This window comes from Callorhinus ursinus, unplaced genomic scaffold, assembly GCF_003265705.2.
Source record: "Callorhinus ursinus isolate GAN/ISIS: 27379988/994484 unplaced genomic scaffold, GSC_fseal_2.0 scaffold15, whole genome shotgun sequence".
NCBI lineage: Eukaryota > Metazoa > Chordata > Mammalia > Carnivora > Otariidae > Callorhinus > Callorhinus ursinus.
This window is the reverse complement of record NW_027397077.1, coordinates 45,525,051-45,548,496: the sequence shown is the minus strand read 5'-3', so window position 1 is coordinate 45,548,496 and position 23,446 is coordinate 45,525,051. Positions and strand designations below refer to the sequence as shown.

General features: G+C 59.6%; 1 protein-coding gene and 1 long non-coding RNA gene across 3 annotated transcripts in view; both read left to right on the top strand.

Annotated features, from left to right (window-relative positions):
* Positions 1-6,764, top strand: part of EEFSEC (eukaryotic elongation factor, selenocysteine-tRNA specific) — a 257,514-nt gene extending 250,750 nt beyond the window's left edge. The window contains exon 7 of one of the 2 annotated variants that reach the window (XM_025885449.2): positions 6,237-6,764. In XM_025885449.2, coding sequence (XP_025741234.1) covers positions 6,237-6,427 — 191 coding nt within the window. In that variant the 3' untranslated portion in view covers positions 6,428-6,764. The remainder of the gene's footprint in view (positions 1-6,236) is intronic. The other variant, XM_025885451.2, reaches the window with a different exon arrangement.
* Positions 6,765-9,945: 3,181 nt separating this feature from the next.
* LOC112834059 (uncharacterized) lies at positions 9,946-15,053 on the top strand. Its single transcript, XR_003210779.2, has 3 exons — positions 9,946-10,336; positions 12,413-12,630; positions 14,810-15,053. It is a non-coding gene; the product is annotated as an uncharacterized lncRNA (long non-coding RNA).
* The last annotated feature ends 8,393 nt before the right edge of the window (positions 15,054-23,446 follow it).

The following is a 23,446-nucleotide window of genomic DNA, read 5'->3' as shown; positions in this document are numbered from 1 at the left end:
TCACACACGTAGTTCATTTTACTCTGTGTGCACCCTGCTGGGTAGGGAGCCAGGCTCCAGGTCGCAGGGAGCAGGGGGCCTGCCATCCGAGCCTGGGCATCTCCTTGGGCTGCCAACTTGCAGACAGAGGCAAGGGCTCTGTGGGAGCGTTTCTCTTACTTCTGCTGCCCTGCACGCCTGGGCAAGGCAGCTCCTTCCCTTTGCCTTCATCCAGCAAACCGTCCCTGAGCCTGCCTGCCAGGCCCTGTGCCCAGCACTGCAGGGGCAGTCCCTTCCCACCCCTTACAGGCCACCGGGGAAGAGGGATGCAAAAAGCAAAAATCATGCTGCCAAGTAGTGTTCCAAGAGGGATCCTGCTCAGCCTAAGCAGGTGAGGAAAACCTTCCCATGGAGAGACAGTGGCAGAGTAGGCATTAGCCAGACAGGAAAGGCAGGGAAGAGCATTCCAGACACAGGGAACTAGTTGGAGGCCCTGCTTGGTTTCTCCTGGCTGAAATGTCAGCAGAATGAGAGTGGGAATGGGAGTACACAGAGAGAGGCACACACTGGATGGCCCAGGGTCTTGGATGCCAAGTAAGAAGATAGACTTTATCCTGTCGGTGGAACCAAGTCCAGAGCTCCACATGAGCCTTTGAGCAACTCCTCCACAGCTGGGGGCAGGATGAGGGAGGAGGTCCCCCGGGGGAGTGCCCCCAGAGGCCTCCTCCACCAGGACAGGGCAGCAAGGGCAGGGAGAAGGGTGTGGACGCCCAGGAGGTTGTGGAAGGTGATGCCCTAAGCCTGTGCCCCCCCTCATCTTCTCTCTGCCCCTTCTCAGACCCGCTGCTCTTGATGGAGCAGTAGCGTCAGAAATCAAGGACTTCCAGTGGCCATGGAGGAGCCATGAGCATGGCCCGAGGCTGTGCTCAGCCCGCCCTTCAGCAGGCAGAGCCAGATTGCTGCAGAGATGACCCCACTGGCCGAGAGACAGCAGTGAGCTTCCTGGCCCACAGCAGCTCTGACAGCCTTAACCAGGACGTGGAGGCAGACCTGGCCCAGGGTGACGGCCCCTTCCCACCCTCCCCTTCCTCCCCTGCCCACCCCCCCTGGAGCCCTCTGACCCTCCCCACTGCCTCCCCATGTGCCCATGCATTCAGCAGCCAGACTGCAGTGGGTGGCACTGTGCTTCCTCCAGGCTCAGGCCTGGGTGCAAGAGCTCATGCCGGTGGCCCCGGGTAGATGGTCCCATGAGCACCCAGGCTCACAGGAGAAACTTTGGGGAGCAGAGGGGCACCTGGGTGGCTCAGTCAGTTAAGCGTCTGCCTTCAGCTCAGGTCATGATCTCAGGGTCCTGGGATCAAACCCCACGTCAGGCTAGTGGGGAGTCTACTTCGCCCTCTTCCTCTGCCCCTCCCCTGGCTCCTGTTCTCTCTCTCTCTCAAATAAATAAAATCTTTAAAAAAAAAAAAAAGAAAGAAAGAAACCTTGGGAAGCAGAGAAAAGTAGATGGAAGAAGAAAGCGTTGCCTGTAACTTCTGATCTCTGACAGCCTAGTGGATAGTCTTCTAGTCTTTTCTTTCTGCAACCCAGAGTTAGAGCAGAACTCTTCCAACAATTTTTATTCCTGTGGGATTTTTTTTTTCCAATTAACTTGTAAGTTTGTCTTTGTGTAACTTTAAGCGCTTCTCAGGTGTCACTTCATCTCCCGGAATATTTTGCCACAGCAAATGCACGCCGGTCCTATCCTGACTGCCCTCCTGTGGGTCTCTGCGCCCCTGTAACTTCACAGGCCTCGGTGGTGCACCCAGACCTTGGCACCAAGTCACCTCACCGAGCCCAGCTCTGCCTCTCCAGACCTGTGTGGCCTGGGGCCAGTTACTGGCCTGGGCCTCGGCGTCTTCCCCACCGTGCTGTGAGGGCTAAGAGCCTGCATGCGTGGGGACATCCATGTGTACACATCTGTTTCCTTGTTAGGACTGAATGCCTAGGATGGGTTGCTGGGTCCATGCAGTGACCATCGCGGGAGCTTCATAGCCGGTGCTTATTCCTTGGTAGTATTCTTCGAGCCCCTCCTCTGAGCCAGGGGTCATTCGAGGTGTTGGGCCTCCAGCCGTGCATAGAGAGACAAAATCCCTGCCATGGTAGAAGTTGCATTTTGGCAGGGACAGACGACAGACATCAGAATGAGGAACTCACAGCGATGTGTTGGAAGGTGATAATAGCTTGGAAAAAATAGAGCTGGGTAGGAGGGGTTGGGGCAGCGGGGGTGAAGGTGGTCAGGAAGGCCTCACCGGGAGGTGACATTTGCACAGCGATTAGGCGGTGGAACTGGGAGCCAGTGGAACTCCTGGGGCGGATCTTTCAACGGAAGAACCAGTGAATGCCAAGGCCCTGAGGTGGGAATGCACCTGGTGTATTGGGGTGAGGGGACGCGATACGGGCCAGGTCACGTGGGAGGAGAGGGGTGCAGGAGTCAGCGGCCAGGAGCTCCGAGCATGCTCCCCAGGTCAGGGGCCATCCCAGAAGGGGCAACACGCAGCTGCCCGACCTATGTGGCCTACCAGAGGGTGCTTCAGAGGGCGGTCCCTAGGAGAAGATGGTAGCTCCATGAGAGCAGGACGGTCCTGCTTGCCTCTGTCTCCCCGGGGCCTACGGGAAGTGTCAGGAGCCCTGTTGGACGCCAGGCAGGTGGACAGTTGGCATTTGGCCGCCGCCCTCACCACTCTGGGTCCCCCAAGGTCTCTGGGACCCTCCCTGGTTTGGGCCCCCAAGAACTTGGCACACAGGTTGCATGACATGGACGTGGTAAGCTGTGGTCTCCCTGCAGCCCTCCCAGCATGCAGCTGCACATCCTCAAGCATCATGCTCATGCCCTCCCCCACCCTGGCCTGCCAGAACTGGGCACTCAGATTCCCTTTGCCTGTGGACCCTTGCCCAGGATCCCCATGCAGCCAGTCCCTGTCACCTGGACCCCCCCCACCCCCCCACCCCACCCCCGTTCAGAACTCTTCCTCAGAAAAGCCAGCCCTGGGCACATACAACCTGGCCACCCTCCCCTCCTGGTGACACAGCAGTTTTGCTTCCTTGATTGCCTTGGTGGCTATCTGGATTATCTTGCTGGCCTATCTTCTCTCTGCCCCTTCTCAGACTTGTAAACTCCATGGGGGCCAGGCCCTGGTCTGTGTGTTCACCACCATTGTTTCCAGTCCTGGAGCACTGTGTGAATGTTTTCCAGGGAAAGACATAGGGGCAGGTTGGGAGAAGCTCAGTGTGGGCAGCCGCTCCGACCCCCAACATCCTGAGCTGCCCTTCACTTCCCTCCTTTGGCTGTCTGGCTAAGGGGGAGAAAGGCCAGTGTAAAACAGAGTGGCTCCCAGGGACATTTGCTCCAAATCCACAGCTTCACCCGTTGGTAAGGCTTTCTGGGCGTTGTGTCCAAGCCACCCCCAAACGGAGCGGAGGAAAATGAGCCTGACCATCTCAGAAGAGCAATTAAATGGCCACATCTTCGCCAGTGCCAGAGAGATTTTCTGGGTCTGCCTGCTTTGGGCAGTGTGAGGTATGCACCGTGTGTAATGGGAGCCAGCGCGGGCGAGATGGACTGCCGATTGGGCCACGCCTGTCTCCCCAGCCCGGCGCAGACGCCGGGGAGCCCCGCACCTCTTCAGCCATCAGACCTCCTGGCACCAGAGGGAGACAGGCTGCCCATGCCATTTGTCAGGGTCTGGTGCCAGCCACCTTCTCTGTTTGCAAAAGGAAGGCCGGGGCTCCAATTTGGGGAGGCAGATACCTGCGGGCCTGGCACTAGCTTAGGGGCCTGGCCTGGGGCCATTCCCACACCCCATCCCAGAGGTACGCTGACTGGCTGGGTGTGGGGCCTGCGATCAGACACCGTGCTGCCCAGCCGGAGGACGGCTCCCCTTGGTTCGGGTCCCGCAGGCCCCTAGCATCCCAGAGCCCCATTCACATCAGCCACGAGTCCGGCCTTCCTGGGGGGTGCAGGCTTTGAGAGGCCAGGAGTCTCACCTCTGCCTGTGGAAGGGAGACCGAGTCCTTCTTAGAGGAGGATCCCTGGCTGACTCTCCAGTGTGCCTTAAAGCAGCCTCCTGGTCACCTTTCTAAACATCCAGGGTGCTCTCACAGCCTATATTCCCCTGCAGGATCATCTTCAGGAGTCTGCCGAAGGTGGACCCCCACTGAGTGATGGGCTTGGGAGCAGTAACCTGCATTTGCCAGCAGGTGCAAGCCCAGAGTTCAAACCCTCGCCCTTCCTGACTCACTGTGGGGCCTGGATGGAGTCCGTGCCCTCCTTGGGGCTCCGATTTCTCCTCTGTAAGATGAAGGGGTTGCTTCAGCAAACATGCATAAGTGCTTGGTCTGAGCAGAATAATCTACACACCCCTGCCTCCCAGAGCTCCCCACCTGGTGGAGACATGATGAGCAAAGGTCCTCCTGGCCACTGAAGCTTGACACCAGAACATCACATCTGGCTTCTCAGGGAGACCGCTAACACCCGGCCAACCTTGGAGCAAAGGAGGATGCCCTTAAGGCACTGGCAGACACAGATCAGAGGGAAGGGAGCCCTTTAGGCACTGGCAGACACAGATCAGAGGGAAGGGAGTCCTCTGCTTGGTGCCTACCCCCAGCTTCCCGCCAGCTTTGGACTCAGCCTCTAGGTCCACTGGCCAATACAGCCCCTCTGTGCATATTGGAAGAAAGTGGGGGGACACAGGCCAGCTAGGACCCCTCTTGGCAAGCACAGTGTGGGCTGGGCTCCACCTCACTTGCCCCTTGCCAGGGAATGAAGGCTGTGTACCCAGCTCTCCCAGTAGTCGCTCCTGGAGCTGCCACTCACTGGGCCTCCTTGCCCCATGCAAGTCTCATGGCACCGCCTCTGCTCCGCCCCACCCCCACAGCCTTGCCAGCTTGCTCCCACCAGGTTCCCTCAGCAGGGTTGTGAGCAGCCTGTTCCAGAGTTCTCTGCTTGTACAGAGCTGGTTTGAGGCCTGGCCACAGCCTTGGGGGAACCAGAGCCTCCCCACCCATGCTCGAAGCAGCCGAGCACTCACCCTGGCCAGCAGCCCCCAAAGACGCTGCACCATGTTGCTACCAAGCAGTTTCCTTATAAAGACTAGCCCCGGAGAAAGCCTGGTGCTCAAGGATTGCAGCCTGGTGCTCAAAGAAAAGTGAGACTTCTAACATTGGCAAGGGGTGGGGGAGGGCGTTCCAGGCAGAGGGGACAGCCTATGCAGAGGCTCATAAGTGTGACTGCAGGGAGCCCAGGACTGGCCACGTGTTCCTCAAGGCAGCAGGGAATGCACAAAAGCAATGGGTGAAGGGGCCTGGAGAGTTGGGGTTAGCCTTAGGGTCTTAGCAAGAAACTGATTTCCACTCAATCATTTGGCTGGAGAGGGTGAATTTAAAGTCCATATATTGAACATAGTGGAGGGAGTGAACAGAGGGTGGTTGTTTAAAGGAGCTGGTAAGATGTGATGGAAACCAGTGGGGGCCACTCTCACCCCTGCATGGGGGTGGAGGAGCCCCGTTTGCAAAAGCCCAGGGAGAAGGCTCCCCAATAGGAGATCTGGCCTTAGGGAACAGAAATCAATACCCCAGCTGCTCTCTCCTCCCACCCTCTGATCTGCTGGGGCTCCCATTGGCTGAACCCAACCAGAAGCCAGAGGGCACAGGAGCCCACGTGCTGTCTGCAGAGGTCAGCCTCCCAAACACGCAGAGGAGCAGAGTGGATCTCCAGGGGCAATTGGAGAACACCTAGCCCAGGGAGCCTCAAATGTCAAGTTCCAGTGTATGTGTTTTAGCGTGAGTGTCCTGGGAAACAACGGAACCATTTAGAGCAGAAGGACATGGCCACCAAGTGTGGGGCTGAGCCGCACAGGAGCCTGAGTACAGAGTGGATGGGTGGGCAGGGGGCTGGGAGATGGAGGTGGGGAGCCCTGCTGAGCTCCAAGCTGGACAGGCCCATGACATGGACTAGCATGGTGGGGGAGGGGCTGGAATGTAGGGATTCAGGTGGCAGAGTGGACCCTAGGCCTCAGGGCATTGGCTGGGGAAGGAGGCAGAAGAGGGTGAGCTCAGGGTAGCACTGGGGTCCTGGCTCAGCCTAGGAGAGTGTGAGGGATGGGCCTAGGAGACTCCCTCTGCTTGTACAGAGCTGGTCTGAGTGGGTCCCCATCCAGGGTGGTGAGTGCACAGGCTAGGGAGTGGCGGAGTAATAGGCTCTCCTTCTGTGCTTGCAGGTGGCCTCAGCTCCGAGTCCAAGAAGATTCTAACACCCACCCTCAAGAAGCGGGGCCGGGCCGGCCGAGGAGAAGCAGCCAAGCTGGAGGAGCTGGCTGAGCGGTCCGAGCCTGCGCAGCACGTGGCCCTAAGCCTGTCTTTTAAGCGTTACGTCTTTGATACCCACAAGCGCATGGTCCAGTCTCCCTGAGTGTTCCAGTGACCCTGCCCAGGCCCTGGGCTGGGCTGCATTGCCAAGTGTCCGACCAGATGTGCCTCAACCTCCTTCAGTATGTCCCTCCGCATGACCCTGCAGACACGAGCCCTAGGCCTGGCGCTAAGCCCCGGTGAAAAGCCTGGGGGGGTGCGGTGGCAGTGACACCAGGGCTGGGGCCCAGAGGGTCTGTCCCGGCACTCTCGCACCTACTGGGGGCCAGTGTTTCCCAGGCCGCCCCACTGGTAGCCATGGGAGGGCCAGTCCACACCCTGCCCCAGGTGGGGCCTGGCCCTTAACCAGCTGCAAATAAATGTCCCATGGTGTCTGCCCACTCTGTTGGTCTCTGTGATTTCACTGGGAGGGGCTCCCCATGCCTGTTCCCAAGGGGAACGTCAAGGGGTTCAGCAGCGTTCCCGCCCAGAGAAGAGCTGGAGGGACCAGAACTCAGAGCCCAGTGGGAGTGGGCTGAGGAGTCCACAGGGTGTCAGGCCCCTAGGCCAGGCTGGTGGCCCATGGGGTCTCCTGGGCCTTGAGGGACATGGTGGGGGGGTTCTCTGGACAGCCAAGTCCAGAGAGGGCTCTGCCAGGACGGGGATCCATGGAGTGCTGGGGAGCCACAAGGTGCCCGGCCAGGGCATCAGGGCAGAGGCAGGCTGGAGGGATTGCTTCCCCGGCCCCACACCAGCAGTCCCTAGGCCTCTGCCCTCGAGTTTGGGGCCCATACTCCCCAAGGTGTGGAGGTGAGGGCAGGTGACAGAACACTGTGCAGAGCACCCTGTGGGCCAGGGACCATGAGCACAGCCCCCTCCAAAGCCCAGGAAGCCCTACCCTTGCTCCTCCGCCCTGGCCCACAGGCCACCCCACCCCGCAGCCTGAGCTGTGGATGCTCAGAAAAGGGCGCGATGGCGAAACTAACTGAATGAGAGAAATCAAAGCTTTGTAGGATGTACAGATGTTCCAGCGCTTCTTTATTTGGCCTCCAAACAGACGCAGAGGCTGCCCTTTCATCCTGGTGCGTTATGCTTCAATTTGCAAAAGTGGCATCAAAAATATTAACGGGGGGGCGGGGCGCCTGGGTGGCTCAGTCAGTCAAGCGTCTGCCTTCAGCTCAGGTCATGATCTCAGGGTCCTAGGATCGAGCCCCGCATCATCGGGCTCCCTGCTCAGCAGGATGTCTGCTTCACCCTCTCCCTCCGCCTGCTGCTCCCCCTGCTTGTGTGCTTTCTCTTTGTCAAATAAATAAATAAAATCTTAAAAGCAAAGAAAGTATTAGCGGGGCAGTAGCAGTCCAGTGACTTGGAGTGGTTCCTTCCTGGAGCTGAGAGCAGAGAGTGGCAGTAGGGGCCTGGGTAGGCAGGGCGAGTCCAGGCCCGGCCCCCACGTTCCCCTGGGCTGGGAATGAACTGGGAGTGGGCGGGTGTGGGGGGTGCTTCGAGCCGGCTGTCCCTTGGCCCCTTGGAGCCTCACTGCCACTGCCTGAGGGGCCCTCTCCAGCGTCAGCAGTGGTACTTCTTGCCTGGCCCTGACCCCTCTGCGGACCGGGCTCCAGGCCCACTCTCATTTAACCCCCACCCCTGTGGGACAGACCATCTCACCAGGGAGGTGGTGCCATGTGGCTGAAGCCATTCCAGGCCAGTGAGGCAGAAAGCTAGGGTTTCCCACAGGGCTTCAGGGCACAGGTCCCAGGCTGGTCACCTCCCGTGGCTATCAACCCTTTGGAGTGGACACAGCTGGGAGGAGCTGGGGTCTCCCCAGGCCTTGCATCTTAGATGAGGAAACTCCCTCTAGCATCATCCTCAATGTGTGGAGAACTGAGGCCAGAGTGCTGGGTACTCCCCAGCCAGGCCAAGTCCTACCTGACCAAGGGATGTGAGGCTGACCCCTCCTTCTGGGCCCCTTCTGGGGGTCCCTGCCAGTTGAGATGGAGAGTCGCCCTGGCCTCAGGGGCAGGGTCCTGCCCTACCCTTGGGCATATCACTGTCCCTCTCTCCAAATGAGGGGTTATGTGACCCAGCAGAGCCCCCCACTCCACTGCCCAGCAGGCATAGAGGGGTCACTAAGCAGGGACTAGCAGATCCATGGGGGAGGGGAAACAGAGTGCACGCAAGCCACCACCTGTTCATCCTGGCCCCTCTGCTTGTGTGATCTTGGGCAAGTCCCCTGACCTCTGTGCCTCAGTCCCCCCATGTATAAAAATGAGAACAAAAGCAGCTGCTTTGTGGGGTTGTTCGGGTACTGGGCACCCTGCTGCCCATCGTATTACCTGCAGCCCTGGAAGCGGGACCAGCAGACATGGTCTCACCACTGGGAGGTGAGGGGCCCACGAGCCCTTCAGGAGTGGTGCAGACAGCCCCAGGGCCCAGCTCTGCTCCAAACTGGCCATTTTTCTAGGACCTCTGTTGACATGCCCACACCCACCCACAGCTTTCTCCCTGCCTCCCATCTCGCCTGCAGACAGGAGAGGAGGCAGACTCAGGCGGAGGACACTGAGCCACAGAGAACAGGCGGGGCCGCCCCGTGTGTGACTCCCAGAAGCCTCGGGGCCCCCAGAGAGTGCGGGCTGCAGCCTGCTCGGGGAGAGGCCTCTATCAGGCCTGGCATCAGAAGAAACCCAAGCACCCATTAGCCGGGCTAGGCCGGGACACAGCCCTTGAAGGAGAAGTGCAGCCAGGGTGGGTGGGCAGGGGTGGGGGCCAGCAGCGTCCAGGGGCGCCCCCACAGCAGTGTCCCCCTTCCCCTGGCTCCCCAGCCAGCTCTAGGTGCTACAGAAAAGAGTGCAAGCCCCCTGCAGCCGTCCTCACACACATCAGCTTGCTGAATCTGCGCTTCTACCCGTAAGGGTGGTCTGGGAAGCACTGCCTCAACTGTAGATGTGGGAGGTGGCAGGGACTGGGGCTCGGCTGACCATAGCCATTGCCTCAGATAGAGCTGGGACTTGAATCCAGGCTCTGCATGATTCCAGACATCCCCACGTCCCTCGCCTCAGGCCTTGGGTGTGTCCTTGGAAAGAGGTGCCTTCTGGGGCCCTGCTTCGGGCAGAGGGATGGGGTGGGGGGCAAGGGGCAGCAGTGCCCCGCCCAACTCTCCCCTCGCCCCCGCCTGCCCGCCTGCGCATACAGAATGAAGTCATGGGCAGGCATCCTGCCACGGGCTGGGGCAGGAGGGGTGGCCATGATTGGCAGGCCCCCGACCAGCGGGGCTAATGCACCAGCAATGAGATAAGGCTTATCTGGAAATGTCCCTGGAATCAAGACTCTGATGGAAACAGGCTTCTGGGTTAATATATTTTTGATAGATAAAGTCTCGTAAACGGGAAGCCCTGGGGGCCCGGGGCAGGAGAAGGGGCAGCTTCTGTTCTCCCAGGCCTCCTGCCCTGCCCGTGTGTGTGTGTGGGGGTGCGTGTTTGGGCGTGGGTCTGTGTTCCGGGTATCTGTGGCTGTCGACAGCTGGGTGTGTGCATGGACCTTGGTGTCTTGGGTGTGTGTGTATCTCCGTGTGTGCTCAGGGAGGGCAGTCTGTCAGGCTGTGGCTCTCCGGTGTGTCTGTGTGGGAACGGGGTGAAGAAGAAGGGTATTGGGCCCAGTGTGCACAGGGTGGTGACACGTTTGTCCCTTGGGCCACAGGGGCTTGAGAGTCGGTGGGGCCTGGTTTCCCAGGACCTGGTGGGATGGGAATGGGGCTCATTGCCCCCATTCTGGGGACTCAGAGGCCCCCTCAAGTTGAGCCAGGACCCTCTCAGTGCCAGCTCACCCTCGGGTTGATCCAGGCATCGGGCCTTCCCCGCCTCCTCTGCCTTTACCTGGGATTTAGCATTTCCAGCGCCCCTTCTGGAGACCACGGCCAGTCCTGCTCACAGCCTCTCCGCTCCTACGTTAGCCATGTCGTCCTCCGTGGCCATGACAGGTGAGAAGAGGCCTCTCGCTGAGGGGGCGCCGGGGCAAGGTCTTGAAGAGAGAGTAGGAGTCCGCCAGGAGGAGCGGTGCCATCCAGCAGAGGCTCGAGGAGAGCACTAGATAGGGCCTGTGTGAAGAGGGATGAGGTCAAGGCTCCCCAGCTCCCCGGCTCCCCCCACCCCCTGCTGGGCCTCCAGGAGCCTCCACTCAGGCAGCTCTGATTCAAAAGAGTAATTAGCACTTGGCTGATAACAGAGTCGTGCCGTTAATTAGCCATGCTCGGCCAGCACTGGGGCTTGATCGTGGGGAGGCAGCAGCCCACAGCTAGGGGACGGTGGGGTGGGGGGTGCTTTGTGCTCCCTCGGGGAGCAGCTGACCCCAACCCTGGGCTCCTCTGTCCAAGGCCCATTCCCTCACTGAGAGCCAGTGGTGGGGGTAGGGGAAGCAAAGGAGGCCGCTGTGGAGGCAGGCTGGGTGGGGCCAGAGGCCTTGAAGCCTGCTGCCAGTCGTCTTGCAGGGTGTAAGCAAGGGGAGTGCATCAGATCTGGGCTTCAAGAGACCCCTCTGGCCCCAACTTCATACCAGTTCTGAATGTCCAGGGCCTGGACGTCAGGGACCCTCACCCGAGAGGGGCAGAGACCACAGGGTTGGAGGAAGGCTCCCAGGATTGGTTTTGGTTGTCAGTTGGCCTAGGAGCAGGGGAGGGGTGAGGCTGAGCCCTGGGAGGAAGAAGAGGGCTTCTGGGAAGGTTTGGGGATCCAGCGTAGGGGAGTGAAAACTGGGAACAGGGATAGATTTGGGAAGAGGCCCAAAGTTGGTCATTCCACATTTATTGAGCACCTCCCATGTGCCGGGCCCTGGGCTCACCGCCCGGTGCTCCCTGGATACAGTGGGTGCAGGCAGCCCGGAGCCCATGCAGTGTGGCCTGCGACCCCTGCCCCTCAGCGGCCTCCTGTGTGTAGCGCAGCCATCAGGCAGGACAGGCTGCCCTGCGCTCCACCCCCCGCAGGGCCAGCAGGTCAGAGGTCATGCACCCCGGAGCCTCCCCGTGTGCCCCACCAGGAGGGATTGCTCAATCCCCCCCACACTCTCCCATGTTATCACCATCACCGGGTCTGGTGGGGAGACAGCACAGCAGAGAGAAACGGCCACTTCCCGTGGCCACAGCTGGGGCTCCAGATAAAGGCCAGCTGGGAGCCCAGGCTGACCTGGGGAGGCTGGGGTAAGGGGCCAGGTTCAGCCACCTGCCTGGCCCCTCCAGGGACACCCCACAGACTCAGCCCTCAGCCTCCAGGCTTCCAGCACAGTCCCCAGCAAACAGGGCTAACTGCCACCCTGCTCTGCAGGGGGCCAAGCCTCTCCTCCCCTGACCTGCACACGCCCACTCTCTCCCCAGGTTGGGTCCTGTCAGCTTCCCCGGGGCCCAACTGAGCCCCACCGAGCTAAGGAAGGTGGCCGGTGAGGGTGCCTGTGGCCGGACCATTTGGGTTGGGGGAGGCCGATGGCCCCTGTGGCCCCTGTGGCGGCACACAGGCCGCTTGCCTCCCCGCAGGGTCTGCCTTCGCTCCCTCCAGCACCACCTGTCTCCTGTCTCTGGGTCTCCGCATCACTCTCTCTCCTCCCAGCTGCCACAGCCCGAGGCCGGGGCCCTGAGCCTGTCGCGCACAGGCCCTGCTGGGCAGCGCACTGAGGTGGGGGCAGATTGGAGGGGCGGGCTGGAAGTGCGGCTCCGTGGGCCGGTCCCTGCCAAGGGCACCAGTGGAGTTCGGGTCGCCCTCTCCTCGAATCCTTTCTCCCTGCCTTGTCCACCCGTGTCTGCTCCCACCAGTTGCGATCACACCCTCCCGCCCCCCCAACCCTGCAGCCTCTCAGGGCCCCCTCCTCACCCCACCTCTTAAGTTCCCTCAGAGGCTGACAAGGCCCTGAGAGGCTCCTGGCTTGAAAGCAGAAAGGCAGGTGGGGGGCAGGCCAGGTGGGGCGCAGGAGCCAGGCCTCCCCCCGGAGCTCCAAATTTCCCAAGGGTTCCAGAGCCAGAGTCCAGGCCAGGCCACAGGAGCCAGTGCTGACCCATCCTGTGTCCTCCCAGGTCACTACCCAAGCAGGATGTCGCGCGCCAGTTCCTTACCCTGTCCCTAGACTGCCATTGTACGACCACCAACCTCACCCCCACCCAAGACCACCACCTCCGCCTCCACCTCCACCAGCATCACGAGGGACCTGCTCAGATCCATGTGGGGGAGACCTGCATCCAGGGGGAGGACGCATGAGGTCACGGGCCAGGAAGGGCGTGCCCTGCGAGGCCAGGTGAGGGGATGGGGCGGGGGCTCAGTAGAGCTGGGGAGGAGGAGGCAGGGCAGGAGTGATCGCGAGATGAAGTCCTCTGCTGGCCTTGGCACTGCTTGGGCCCAGGTGGGAGCCGAGAGGAAGGGGACCCAGGAGGCCTGGCCAGCCTCTCTGTGGGGTCACTGGGCCCACCGTGGGCCCACCAAGAGGGGATCCCAGCAGCAGGGCTGGGTTTGGGCCAGACACCTTGATGAGCATGGTGTGGACCCCCGAGTCTGCCCTCCACAGCCCTTGGGTGGAGGGGGGGGTGTGCCTAAGGCTCAGGCAGTGGCAGGGGAGACCAGAGAGAAGGCAGAGGAGCAGGGGAGGGAGGAGGAAAACCAGATGGGGGGGCAGCTGGGGAGGGGGCTGCAGGCAGGGTCCCGGCAGAAGTGGGCCAGACAGCTCTGAGGGCAGGGGTGCGTAGGTGGGCACCAGGCAGGACTGCTGTGTAATGGGTGTGCTGAGATGAAGCAGCTCACGCCCTCATCAGACATGCCGCGGGCCGGTGGGGCAGGTGACAGGCACCGACCAGTCACAATTCGCTAGTTCTCTGTGTCCAGCAGGCCACAGGGAAATGTAGCCATGCCACCACCCGGGCCCTCGGGGTCCCCCAGCAGCCGGGCTCCAGAGCCTCCCCTGGGCTGAGTCCAAGCTCATGGAGGCCTGGCCAGTGTCCCCTGAGGGTCCGCCCGTTCTCCAGGCCTTTGCCCTCAGTGTTCCTTCTGCCTGACAGCGCCTGGTGTCAGGTCTACTCATGCTCTGCCTGTCTCCCTGTGGGGCGTCAAACAAAGCCCCTCCTCTCTCGATGCCTCAGGGCTCCCCTCGCAGATGGCTGCCAATGGCCGGAGCAGGAGGAAGAGGCTCAAAGGACAGTGGTGCTGCAACAGGAGGCCGGAGCTCAGAGGGTGGTGCCCTGGCCCTCCTGGCACCGCTGCCCCCTGGCTCAGGGATGGGCTGGGAGGCAAGGAACCGCTCTGGGAACCCCTGCTTCCTGGACTTCCTTCACAAAGGGGAAACTGAGGCAGGGGGAGGCTTTGGTCCTCTGCCTCAGCCCCCCCAGCACCAGGAACCCTGTTGGGGGGGACATGGCCTCTGCCAACTCCCGGCCCTGGGCACAGTGACATGCCCAGCCCGGGTCCCAGCGCATTGCTGGGCCCGGTGCAGTTCCCTGGGAACTGGGGGTCTGAGTGTGGACACACTGGCCAGTGGGGCGCCTGTCACCCCATGGACAGACGGGGGGACTGCTGATAAGGAGAGACGGTTGTCAGAGTCATGGGGTGCCACTGATAAAACAGACAAGCATCTCCCGGTGGCCGGAAGGCAGTGGAAAGAGGCCCAGGCCTGGGGGTGCCCACATCTCGGGTGGAAACACTGAGGCTGCTGGTTCTGGACAGGGCCCCCGCAACTGTTCTCCCAGCCAGCAGCCCTCACCAAGGCATCTGGGCCGCTGCTGTTCACGGTGCAGCCGGGGGAGACCGTGACCTGGAGAGGGAGGGCCAGGCCTGAGGTCACCTTGCAGGACCTTCTGCCAGCCCAATCGCCCCCCCCGCCCCCCCCCCCGCTTCCCCTGCCCGCTCACCAGGCCCACCGCAGCCCAAGACAGCTCCAAACAAGCTCCCTGGGGCTCCCTTGCCTCGGGGCAGCCTCTTCCCACCGCCACACCTTAGCTGCCACACCCTAGCTCACGCTGTGGTCCGCCCGGAGCTCCCGTCCCACGATTCTCCTCTCCTGCTCATTCTTCCAGGCCCAGCTTGCCCCTAAAAGAGTGACGATCCAGCCAAAAAGAGAGGATTCTGGGACGCGGGGGCTGGTACAGAGTGGGGTGGGCGTGGCAGGGTGTGCCACACGCTTTCTCTCGTGACACCCACAAGGTGCGAATCCTCACCCTCATTTCCCCTAGGTGACTGAGGCACCTTCCCGGGTGGTGCCATCGCCCCCCAAGACAATGCCTGCATCTTGTCCTTGTTCTCTGTGCACTGTGGCTGTACCTACTTCATAGCTATAGGGGAGGGGACTCAGGGAGGGGACAGTCACTCAGCAGGTCATAGGCACAGAAGCCCAGGTCTCACTGGTTCCAGGATCCCAGGCAGGGTTCCTCCACACCTCCAAAATGTGGGGGTGGCGGGGGCTGGGCATGTCACTGGGTTTTTTTCTGCAGCCCTTGGGAACAAGGTCCTGTTTTCCAGCTGGGATTGCTGAGTTGGTTGATATTAATTTGAAGCTGCTATTATCATCCTGTCACCATGAAGGGAGTGAAGTTTACACCACAAAAGAGGGACATCTACACTGAGGAAGACTGACAAAGAGACGAAGAGCAACAGATACCTGAAGGAATCCACTGAGCACCTGGATCCAGCTCTGCCTGAAGCCTATCCTCTCGTTATGTGAGGCAATAAATTCTCTTTGATGCTGAAGGCTGTTGCAGTTGGGTTGCTGTTTATGACTCATAAAGTGCACATGGGCAGGATCAGTCAGCAGTGACTCTCGCCAGTCTGGGACATGCTCTGGGTCCTGGGCCCAGTTGTAGACATACAGGAGCCCATGTATGCCCATGTGTACCCATGGATCCCAGTTCTGCCCCCTCTGGGAGTCTTCCCACAGCCAATACTCGCATCTCAGCTGTGGGGCTTTGGGCAGTTCCCTCCTCCTCCAACTGCACTTCCTCTGTGCACCCCCCAGCCCTTCCCGCCACCACACACACACACAATTACCCCCGGCCTGGGATGCTCTACGAGCCACCTCTGCCTGCCTCCCTCAGCAGCCCAGCAGGGTGCAGCACAAATCAGCACCCTGGATCTGGATGGATTCCCACGGCTGCCCACCTGCTGTGCCCCCTGAGACCTGGCTCCTCGATGCCAATGGAGTACACCCCTGCAGTGGCTGGGGGTGAGCTCTTGTCTCTTCCACACGGCCCTGACATAAAAAATTTTTACTGCCAGCATTTTCGAAAGGCAGATTTCATATAAAAATATACCAATTTTTGCCACTTACTAACCGTGACCTTGAGCTACTTACTCATGCCTGTGTTCCCATCCGAAACCTGGTGATAGCAAGAGCGGCCCTCCGTCTCACACCCTCCTTGGCAGGTCCCATGGAGTCAGCCTCAGCACCTACCCAGAGTCAGTCCCTCCTCACCCTACGCCAGTGGCTCGGACAGAGGCCCGCACCTCTCACTGGTCCCCTGCTCTGCCCTCCCTCCTGTGGTCTGCTTTCACACCAGCCAGAGGACAGCCAGAGGACTGCTGTTCACACCTGTCATAGGCCTTTCTCCTGTGGAAAACCCTCCCAGATCTCCACCTCCCTCAGGATAAAGCTTACACGCCTGCCTTGTTACCTCCTGGACCTCCTGTCCTATTACCCTCCCCACACCCACAGCTCCACTGGCCTCGCACCTCAGGGCCTTTGCACCTGCTGTTCCCTCTGATGCCAGTCAGCCTGTTTCCTCCCCCTGCTCATTGAGGCTCTGTCTGGGTACCTCTGCAAAGGTCACCGCCTAGACTCCCCATCCCTCCTTTAGTGTTCTCCCTAATGATTACTACCTTCTAACACACCAAATATCTTGCTTATTTACCTCCCTTGTTGTCAGCGTCCCCCACGGGAACATGAGCTCCAGAGACAGAAGTTTCTGTGCGTTTGTTCACCGCCATCCCCAGCAGTTGGCGCAGCACCTAGAGCACATGGCCGGGTACCCCACCCTCGTGCATTCGTGGCTGCCGGGGATTGGATGGGTTAGTCCCTATCGAATCCCCATGGGGCCCTGCCATGGAGCACATCCCAAGAAAGGGAGCTGGTTCCGTCGCTGCTGTTTTTACTGGCCCGGCCTGTATGTCCCCGGCAACCTTGACCTTCGGGGGTGGGTCATGTGGGGATGGCCCCAGGAAACACCAGCAGGAGAGGGAGTGAGCGAGGGAAGGGCAGGTACCAATAAAGTTGTGTCCTCACGAATCACTGGGCTGGGCTCTGAGAGTGGGGATGTCCCTCTGAGGAGTTGCTCCCTCAGAGCCAGGGAGCCACCCACGGCCCATCAGGGTTGCTCTTCATCCCGGCACTGCTGCCCTGCAGGAAGTGGGGCGATGGCCCTCCCACCTTGTCCCCTATTCCCCCTCCTTAACTCCCCACGACCCCTTCCTTGCCGCTGTCACCCACACAGGCCTCTCCTGCCTTAGGACCAGGTGTTCTTTCTGCCAGGGGCGCCCTTCTGCCCGACGTTGCCCTACTGGCTCCTTCTCTCCACTCAGGTGTCATCTCAGAAGGGACCAGTGACCTCCCTCTCATCCACGGCCCCTCGTTTAGTTACCTGCAGGGCTATTTCTCATTGGTTCCCTGGTTATCACAGGCTCCCCCACAAGAGCATGAGGCTCCTGGCCGCACGGGCCTGTCTCTGCTTCACTGCTATGTCCAGTGAACAGAGCCCAGAACAGAGCCTGGCACAAAGTAGGTGCCCCATAAGTGCTGGCTGACTCTGTTGGAAGAATGCATGAGGCCAGCCTTCACAGCAAGCTCATCAGTGGGAGGCATGACCTGGCGGGGGTGGGGGGTGCCCTTGGCTGATGCAGGCCTTGCATGGGGCCCTAAGTGCACTCAGAGTTGGTCCCCAGGCCTTCTTGAGGGGACGGGAGCCCCCCAGGATCACAGAGAAAGGTCCCTGAGTTGGAGAAGACAGAAGACAGAAATGGAGTCAGAGAGTCACAGCCGCAAACCTCCCCCCACCACCACCACTGGCCCTCAGCCTGTCCCTCCCCCTCCCCAGGCAAACCTGGTAAGTGCAGTTCGGAAGCTGCTGGTTAAGACCACAGATCCCTGAACAAATATGTTAATAGTTGCTCAGAGGCTGAGCTGTGAACGAGGGCTGGTGAACCTGGGAGGGGATGTGTGCAGGGAGGTCTCCACCTGACCACCGGGCCGTCCTGAATGGGCCAGGGTTTGTAGGGGCATCTGCACAACTGAGTGTGTACAGGAGCTGGAGCAGACGCAAGGCTGAGGCACCCGTGGGGAGGCCTGCACACACGTGCGTGTGGCAGCCCGGGTCACCTGCTCAGGGGGTCTGAGCCCATCTCTGGGCCAGGCCGCGTGCACACGTCTATGTAAAGGCACAGGCAGGTGCCCTCTGGTACACACTGGGTGATTCTGGAGCATGCAAAGGTGTGGGTGAATCTTACACATGGTGGCCGCAAAGCCCCGTGCATGGGTTTTGGGGAGTCTGTGTGCAGGTGTGTGGTGTACGTGTGTGAGGCTGTGTACACGTGTGTCCCTCACACCCAGCCTGAATGAGGCCTAGAGGGCTTTAGAGTCAGCCAGACGTGGTTCCCTATCCTGCCCACTCTGACCATCATCCTCTCTGGCGGGCTTTCCTGAAACACAGGATCTTATCATCGCTGCCTCGGGGCTGCTGCAAGAATTTGGAAGGCCACATGTGTAGGCACTGAGTCAAGGGTTACTTCACGGCCTTTGTCATCCCCTCCTCTTACCTTGCCATTCCCCACCCCATATCTGGGCCCCCAGACCTGTGGCCCTCCCCCATGACATCCCAGGCAGCCGTGGACTTCATCCCATACAAAGTAAAGCAACAAGAAAATGCCATTTAGCATTGGTCAAACTGATAAAAACGGGAAAGTTTGATTATAGCGTGGGGGTGAAGAGGTGGGGTGATGGGAACACTTACCCGTGTTCCTAGGAGAGGACATCCGCATCGCTGCTGCTGCATCGAGTAACTATAACACATTAGTGCCCGGTGGGCGTGACCACACACCCGTGCGTGTGCATAGGAGGAAGAGCAGGGAAAGCAAACTACATACTCATCGGCGTGGACTGGCCCCCCCAGACAGTGGTGGGTGGCATAGGGTGGAATGAATTCCAAGAATCCTGTGGCTTGATCCCCAAACACATGAAAAGTTGCAATAGGATACCTGCAGAATGAGCCGTTTGACACTTAAAAGAAATGCCATAAAGCAACACGCCATGCGCCCTGTGAACACAGGTCTATGTATTTAAGTGCATGGAGAAAGGCAAGCAAGGATGCACTCCAAACCAACAACCAGTGGCTGTCCCTAAGAGGCCGCTGGAAAGGGCACTCTAGCCTTACCTTTTAGGTTTTCATTTTGCTCAAAGAGATCATGTGGCGTATTAGCCATGAATTAAAGATGAACGAGGGACAGAGCTCTGTGAGGCCCAGAGGTGTGGCGGTCGGGAGTCACTCAGGCTCCTTGTCACACACACCACGTGGCCCTGTTTTCCTGAAGACCAGCTCTCCGGGCGGTCCTGAGTCTGAAGGATGAGGCCCCAACACTCCTCTGTGGCTGCACCAATTCCCTGCTGGACCCTGCCCCCAGGTTCACCGGGAGCAGCACCAGCCCTGAAGACCCAGGCATCTCCCTGGCCCCAGATCTTTGGGGCCCCACGGCCCCCACCCCATTTCGGGACCCCCACCCAAATCCCCAAGCACAGAGCTCAGCATGACTCTGGCCTGGAAGGGTGGCCTGGGATATTGTGACCTGTGGGGCCAGGGATGGTCACTCCGGGTGAGTGTAGGCCCCAGGGAGATGCGGCCAGGCCAATAACTCACCCCACCCTCATGCCCCACCCTCAAAGCTGCGGCTCTGGGGCCAGGGACTGATCACAGGAGGAGGCCCCGGGGGGCCAGCCAGCCCCCATGGGGCTTGTCAGACCTGGGGGTGCTGGGGGCAGAGGAGGGGCAGCTGAGACCGAGACAGAGACACGGCGAGAGACACACAGAGGAAAAGAGGGAGACAGACACCAAGAGAGACAGAGAGAGAGAGACAAAGAGATAGAGTCCCAGAGGCTCCTAGGCCCTGGAGGAGGGGCAACGGCGACAGAGACCAGCTCTGGGAGGAGAGAGAGGTGGGGGGGGAACCCCCCCCCCTGCCGGGTGGGTCCTGCTCTGATTGGCTAGGACTGGCTGCAATTAAAGCCCATAATTGATTCCCTGGGATGACGAGGATCATTTCAATGCAGAGAATTAAGGTTTTCTTCCAAGATGGAAATAAAGATTAATTTGCAATTTCCTTCCTCACTGCACACAGGAGAACAGCCCCTGCTGGGAAGAAATCTCAGCCCTGGCAGGTGGGCTGGGGGTGGGGTGGCCTTCGGGGCCTGGACCTGTGCACAGCCTCCATTGGCGGGGAGAGGGGCTGGCTCAGCCCCGAGGGAACAGCCTCCAGGCCTCTGTGCGCCCACCCCGGCCCAGGAGCAGCCCAAATTGCCTTTCTTGGACTCGGGGCCTCTCTGAGCCTCTCTGAGCCTCAGGCTTCTGGCTCTGCAATGGTGCTGTGGAGCCTGGAAGGCCTTAGCCCACCTTTGAAGAGCACCTCCACTCCCTGCTGCAAAGCAGGGTGGGTGTGCACTATGACTCATTGGTCCCCAACGGGGTCTGGTGTCCAGATAGCCACAGAAAGACTCGGTAGGAGAGTCCCTGAGCAGGGAAGTGGGAAGCCCCCACACCTCCCTTCTCCCTGGTGGCTCCTTCTTCAGAGCCATTGGCCTCTTGCTGCCACCCCAGGCAGCAAAGCTAACTGAGCCCCCGGAACCTACACAGGACGTCCCTGGAGGGGGATATACATGCTGGAGCTCAGGAGATGCTCCTGTCCTCTTCGGCCTGGGCCCCCACAGACCCCCAACTCTGGGCTCCTCCCTGGGGATACTCCCAAGCACAGCCACAAATGAAGGCTCCAGAAAGCAGGAGCCCCTGGTGCCTCCCCAGGCCTGGCTGCGCTAGGACCACCCCTCGGAGAGGCCTGCCCAATCCTGGGGGGGTCAGAACACCAGCCAGAGCCAGAGGAGGGTAGCAAGTGAGCCCACCCACACGTGTGCCCCCAGGAGCCAGCGTGGCGTCCTCAGGCCTTGTCCCTAGCAGGGTGCACTGTGGGGGGGGCGGGGCACTGCCTCTGCCCTCTCCAGGACCACACCCTGCTCACGCAGGTGCGGCAACTCCTGACTCCAGGGGCCCCATGGGAACAGCCCCACAGCAGAGCTGGGAGGAAGCATGCCGTCCCGCCTATGGTCTTCTGAGATCTTGTCTCGGCAAGTGCTCAGGGGCTGTGCTCCATACGCCCTGAGCAGGGCCTCCAGGATCCCCGGGTGCTTGGATGGGGCTCCCAGCCGGAAGGCCTCTGAGACCAGCCATGCTGTGCTGTGGGCCCTGTTCTGAGAGCCCCCAGGGTCCTGCGTCTGCGCCCGGCCCTGCTCTGCCCGCGTCAGCCGAGGGCGGCTGCAGCCCGTTGGTTACGAATGGCCCGGATCTGGCCATCGTGCCTCTGGCTCTTCCTGGGGGTAACCTCTGGGCGACCCCCGGCGCCCACCGGGAGGAGGGAGAGCACGTTTATGAGCAGAGGGACCAGCGCGCTCCTCTTGGGCTGCCTGGCGGCCTAGGCCTCTCTCCCCAACCCGACGGGAGCCTCAGCCCTCCCCTCCCAGCCCACCTGCACACCCCATGTGCTCAGAACCCCAGCCTGCATGGCGACTCCGAGCCTGGGTCACTTGGAGTGGGCCGGGTCCCACTGCTGGCGTATCCCTCCCGGTCGGGCCTCGCTTTACACACCTCCAGGCACAGGGCGCTCCCTCCACACCACCCCGGCTGATGACAGCTGAGAGTCAACAGCCACTCTGCAGAGTCACAAAGACTAGATGCCCAGCACAGGGCCAAGCGCCCGGGGCCGCGGTTGTCTCTCGGAGACACTCTGGTGGGTTTCGGTTCTGCCCTCTGGCCCTGCGGCTCCACCTGTCCTCATGGCCCTGGGACAGGGCAGTGCTGGGACAATGCCCCCAGGCTGGCATCTCACCCCCTCCCTGCTGACTCCCCAGAACTCTGAGCAGAACCATGCAGAGCAGGACTGCCACCTCCAAACAGCCGGGCCCTTGGGTCCCTTGCCGTCGCCCTGTAAGCCCTGAAATATCTCAGGCCGCTGCTGGCTGCTAGGTTTGTTCATTTGTTCATTCAGTCCTTTGACCAAAAATTGGACCAAAGTTTCCTGAACCTTTGCCAAGGACCTGGGGCAGCTTGGAACAGCCCGTCCCCTGACGAGGGGCGCCCAGGAGGGCTGGGAGAGTTGCTACCCTGGCCAGAGGCCCATAGATCCTAGCCCACCCTCTACCCTGTCCCACTCTCTACACCATCATGTCTGGGAGTCTTGGGCCCGCCCCCAGGGAGACTGGGCCCAGCGCTAGCCCAGGACAGAGGCCCAGATCCTTCCTACGGTTTCTTCCTTCTGTACCCGCCAGATCTGCCAGGGGCACAGGGTGACAAAAGAAATCACAGGGCACCCACTGCAGGCCACCAGCACCCTAATGGTCGTGTGAGCAAGGGGCTGGTTCCCAGAGCCCACACCAACCACAGCAGCCCGGCCTTTAACAGCACAGACAGACCTGGGATCCAGTGAAGCCCAGAGCAAGTGTCTCACCCTCTCTATGCCTCAGCAAAATGAAATTAATATTTGGAGCTGCCTTACTGGGTAGGGGTGAACATGAAAGGGGTACACAGCCGGTACTCATTAAATGCTCTATGGCAGCCACTTGGGAAACCAGTCTGGGTGTTTCTTAAAAAATTAAACACAGAGTTACCGCCAAAAAGTGGAAGCGACCCAAATGTTTATAGATAAACAAAGCATGGCATACAGTATACCCGTGTACCCCTGGACTGACGAACTAGAATTGTATTCAGCAATAATCCGACCATAGAGCAGAATGAGATGCTTTTGCATGTCGCACGGGGAAACCTGGAAAACACTGTGCTAAGTGGAAGAAGCCTGGTGCAAAGATCACATAGTGTGTGGTGCCATTTATATGAACTGCCCAGAAAAGACCAGCCCACAGAGACAAGAAGTGGCTGAGTGGGTGCCTAGGGCGGAGAGAGGGTGGGATGGAGGAGGTATAGGGTTTCTTTTTGGGGTCATGAACATATTCTAAATTCGATTGTGCTGATAGATGTCTAACTCCCTGAAAATACGAAAAGCCATTGAATTATACACCTTAAATGAGTGAGTGGCCCGGTATGTGAATTATATCTCAATAAGGCTTTAAAAAAACAAACAAACAATGAAGTTACTTTATGACCTGGCATTTCACTCCTAGATATTTATTTACACAAGAGAATTGGAAACATCCGTCCACACAAAAACTTGTACATGCGTGTTCATAGCAGCATGATTCAGAACAAAATGTGTCCATGACATGACAAATGGATAAATGTGGTCTGTCTTGTACAATGCAATATTATTCAGCCCTGAAAAGGAGGGGAGTACTGACTCATTCTACATGGATGAACTTTGAAAATATCATGCTGAGTGAAAGAAGCCAGACACAGGGGAGCCTGGGTGGCTCAGTCAGTTAAGCGTCTGCATTTGGCTCAGGTCATGATCTCAGGGTCCTGGGATCGAACTCCACATCAGGCTCCCTGCTCAACAGGGAGTCTGCTTCTCCCTCTCCCTCTGCCTGCCACTCCCCCTGCTTGTGCTCTCTCTCTCAAATAAATAAATAAAATCTTTAAAGAAAAAAAAGAAGCCAGACATAAAAGGCCACAGATTATATGATTTCATTTATATGAAATGCCCAGAATAGGCAAAACTATTTAAAAAAACCACCCATACGATGGACTATTATTCAGCCGTAAGAAGGAATGGAGTACCAACTCATGCTACATCGTGGACAAACCTCAAGGACATCATGCTCAGTGAAGGAAGCCAGACACCAAAGGTCAAATACTGTATAATTCCATTTACACAAAATGTTCAGAACAGGTAAACCAATAGATGCAGAAAGTTTCTAGGTGGTTGCCAGGGGCAGG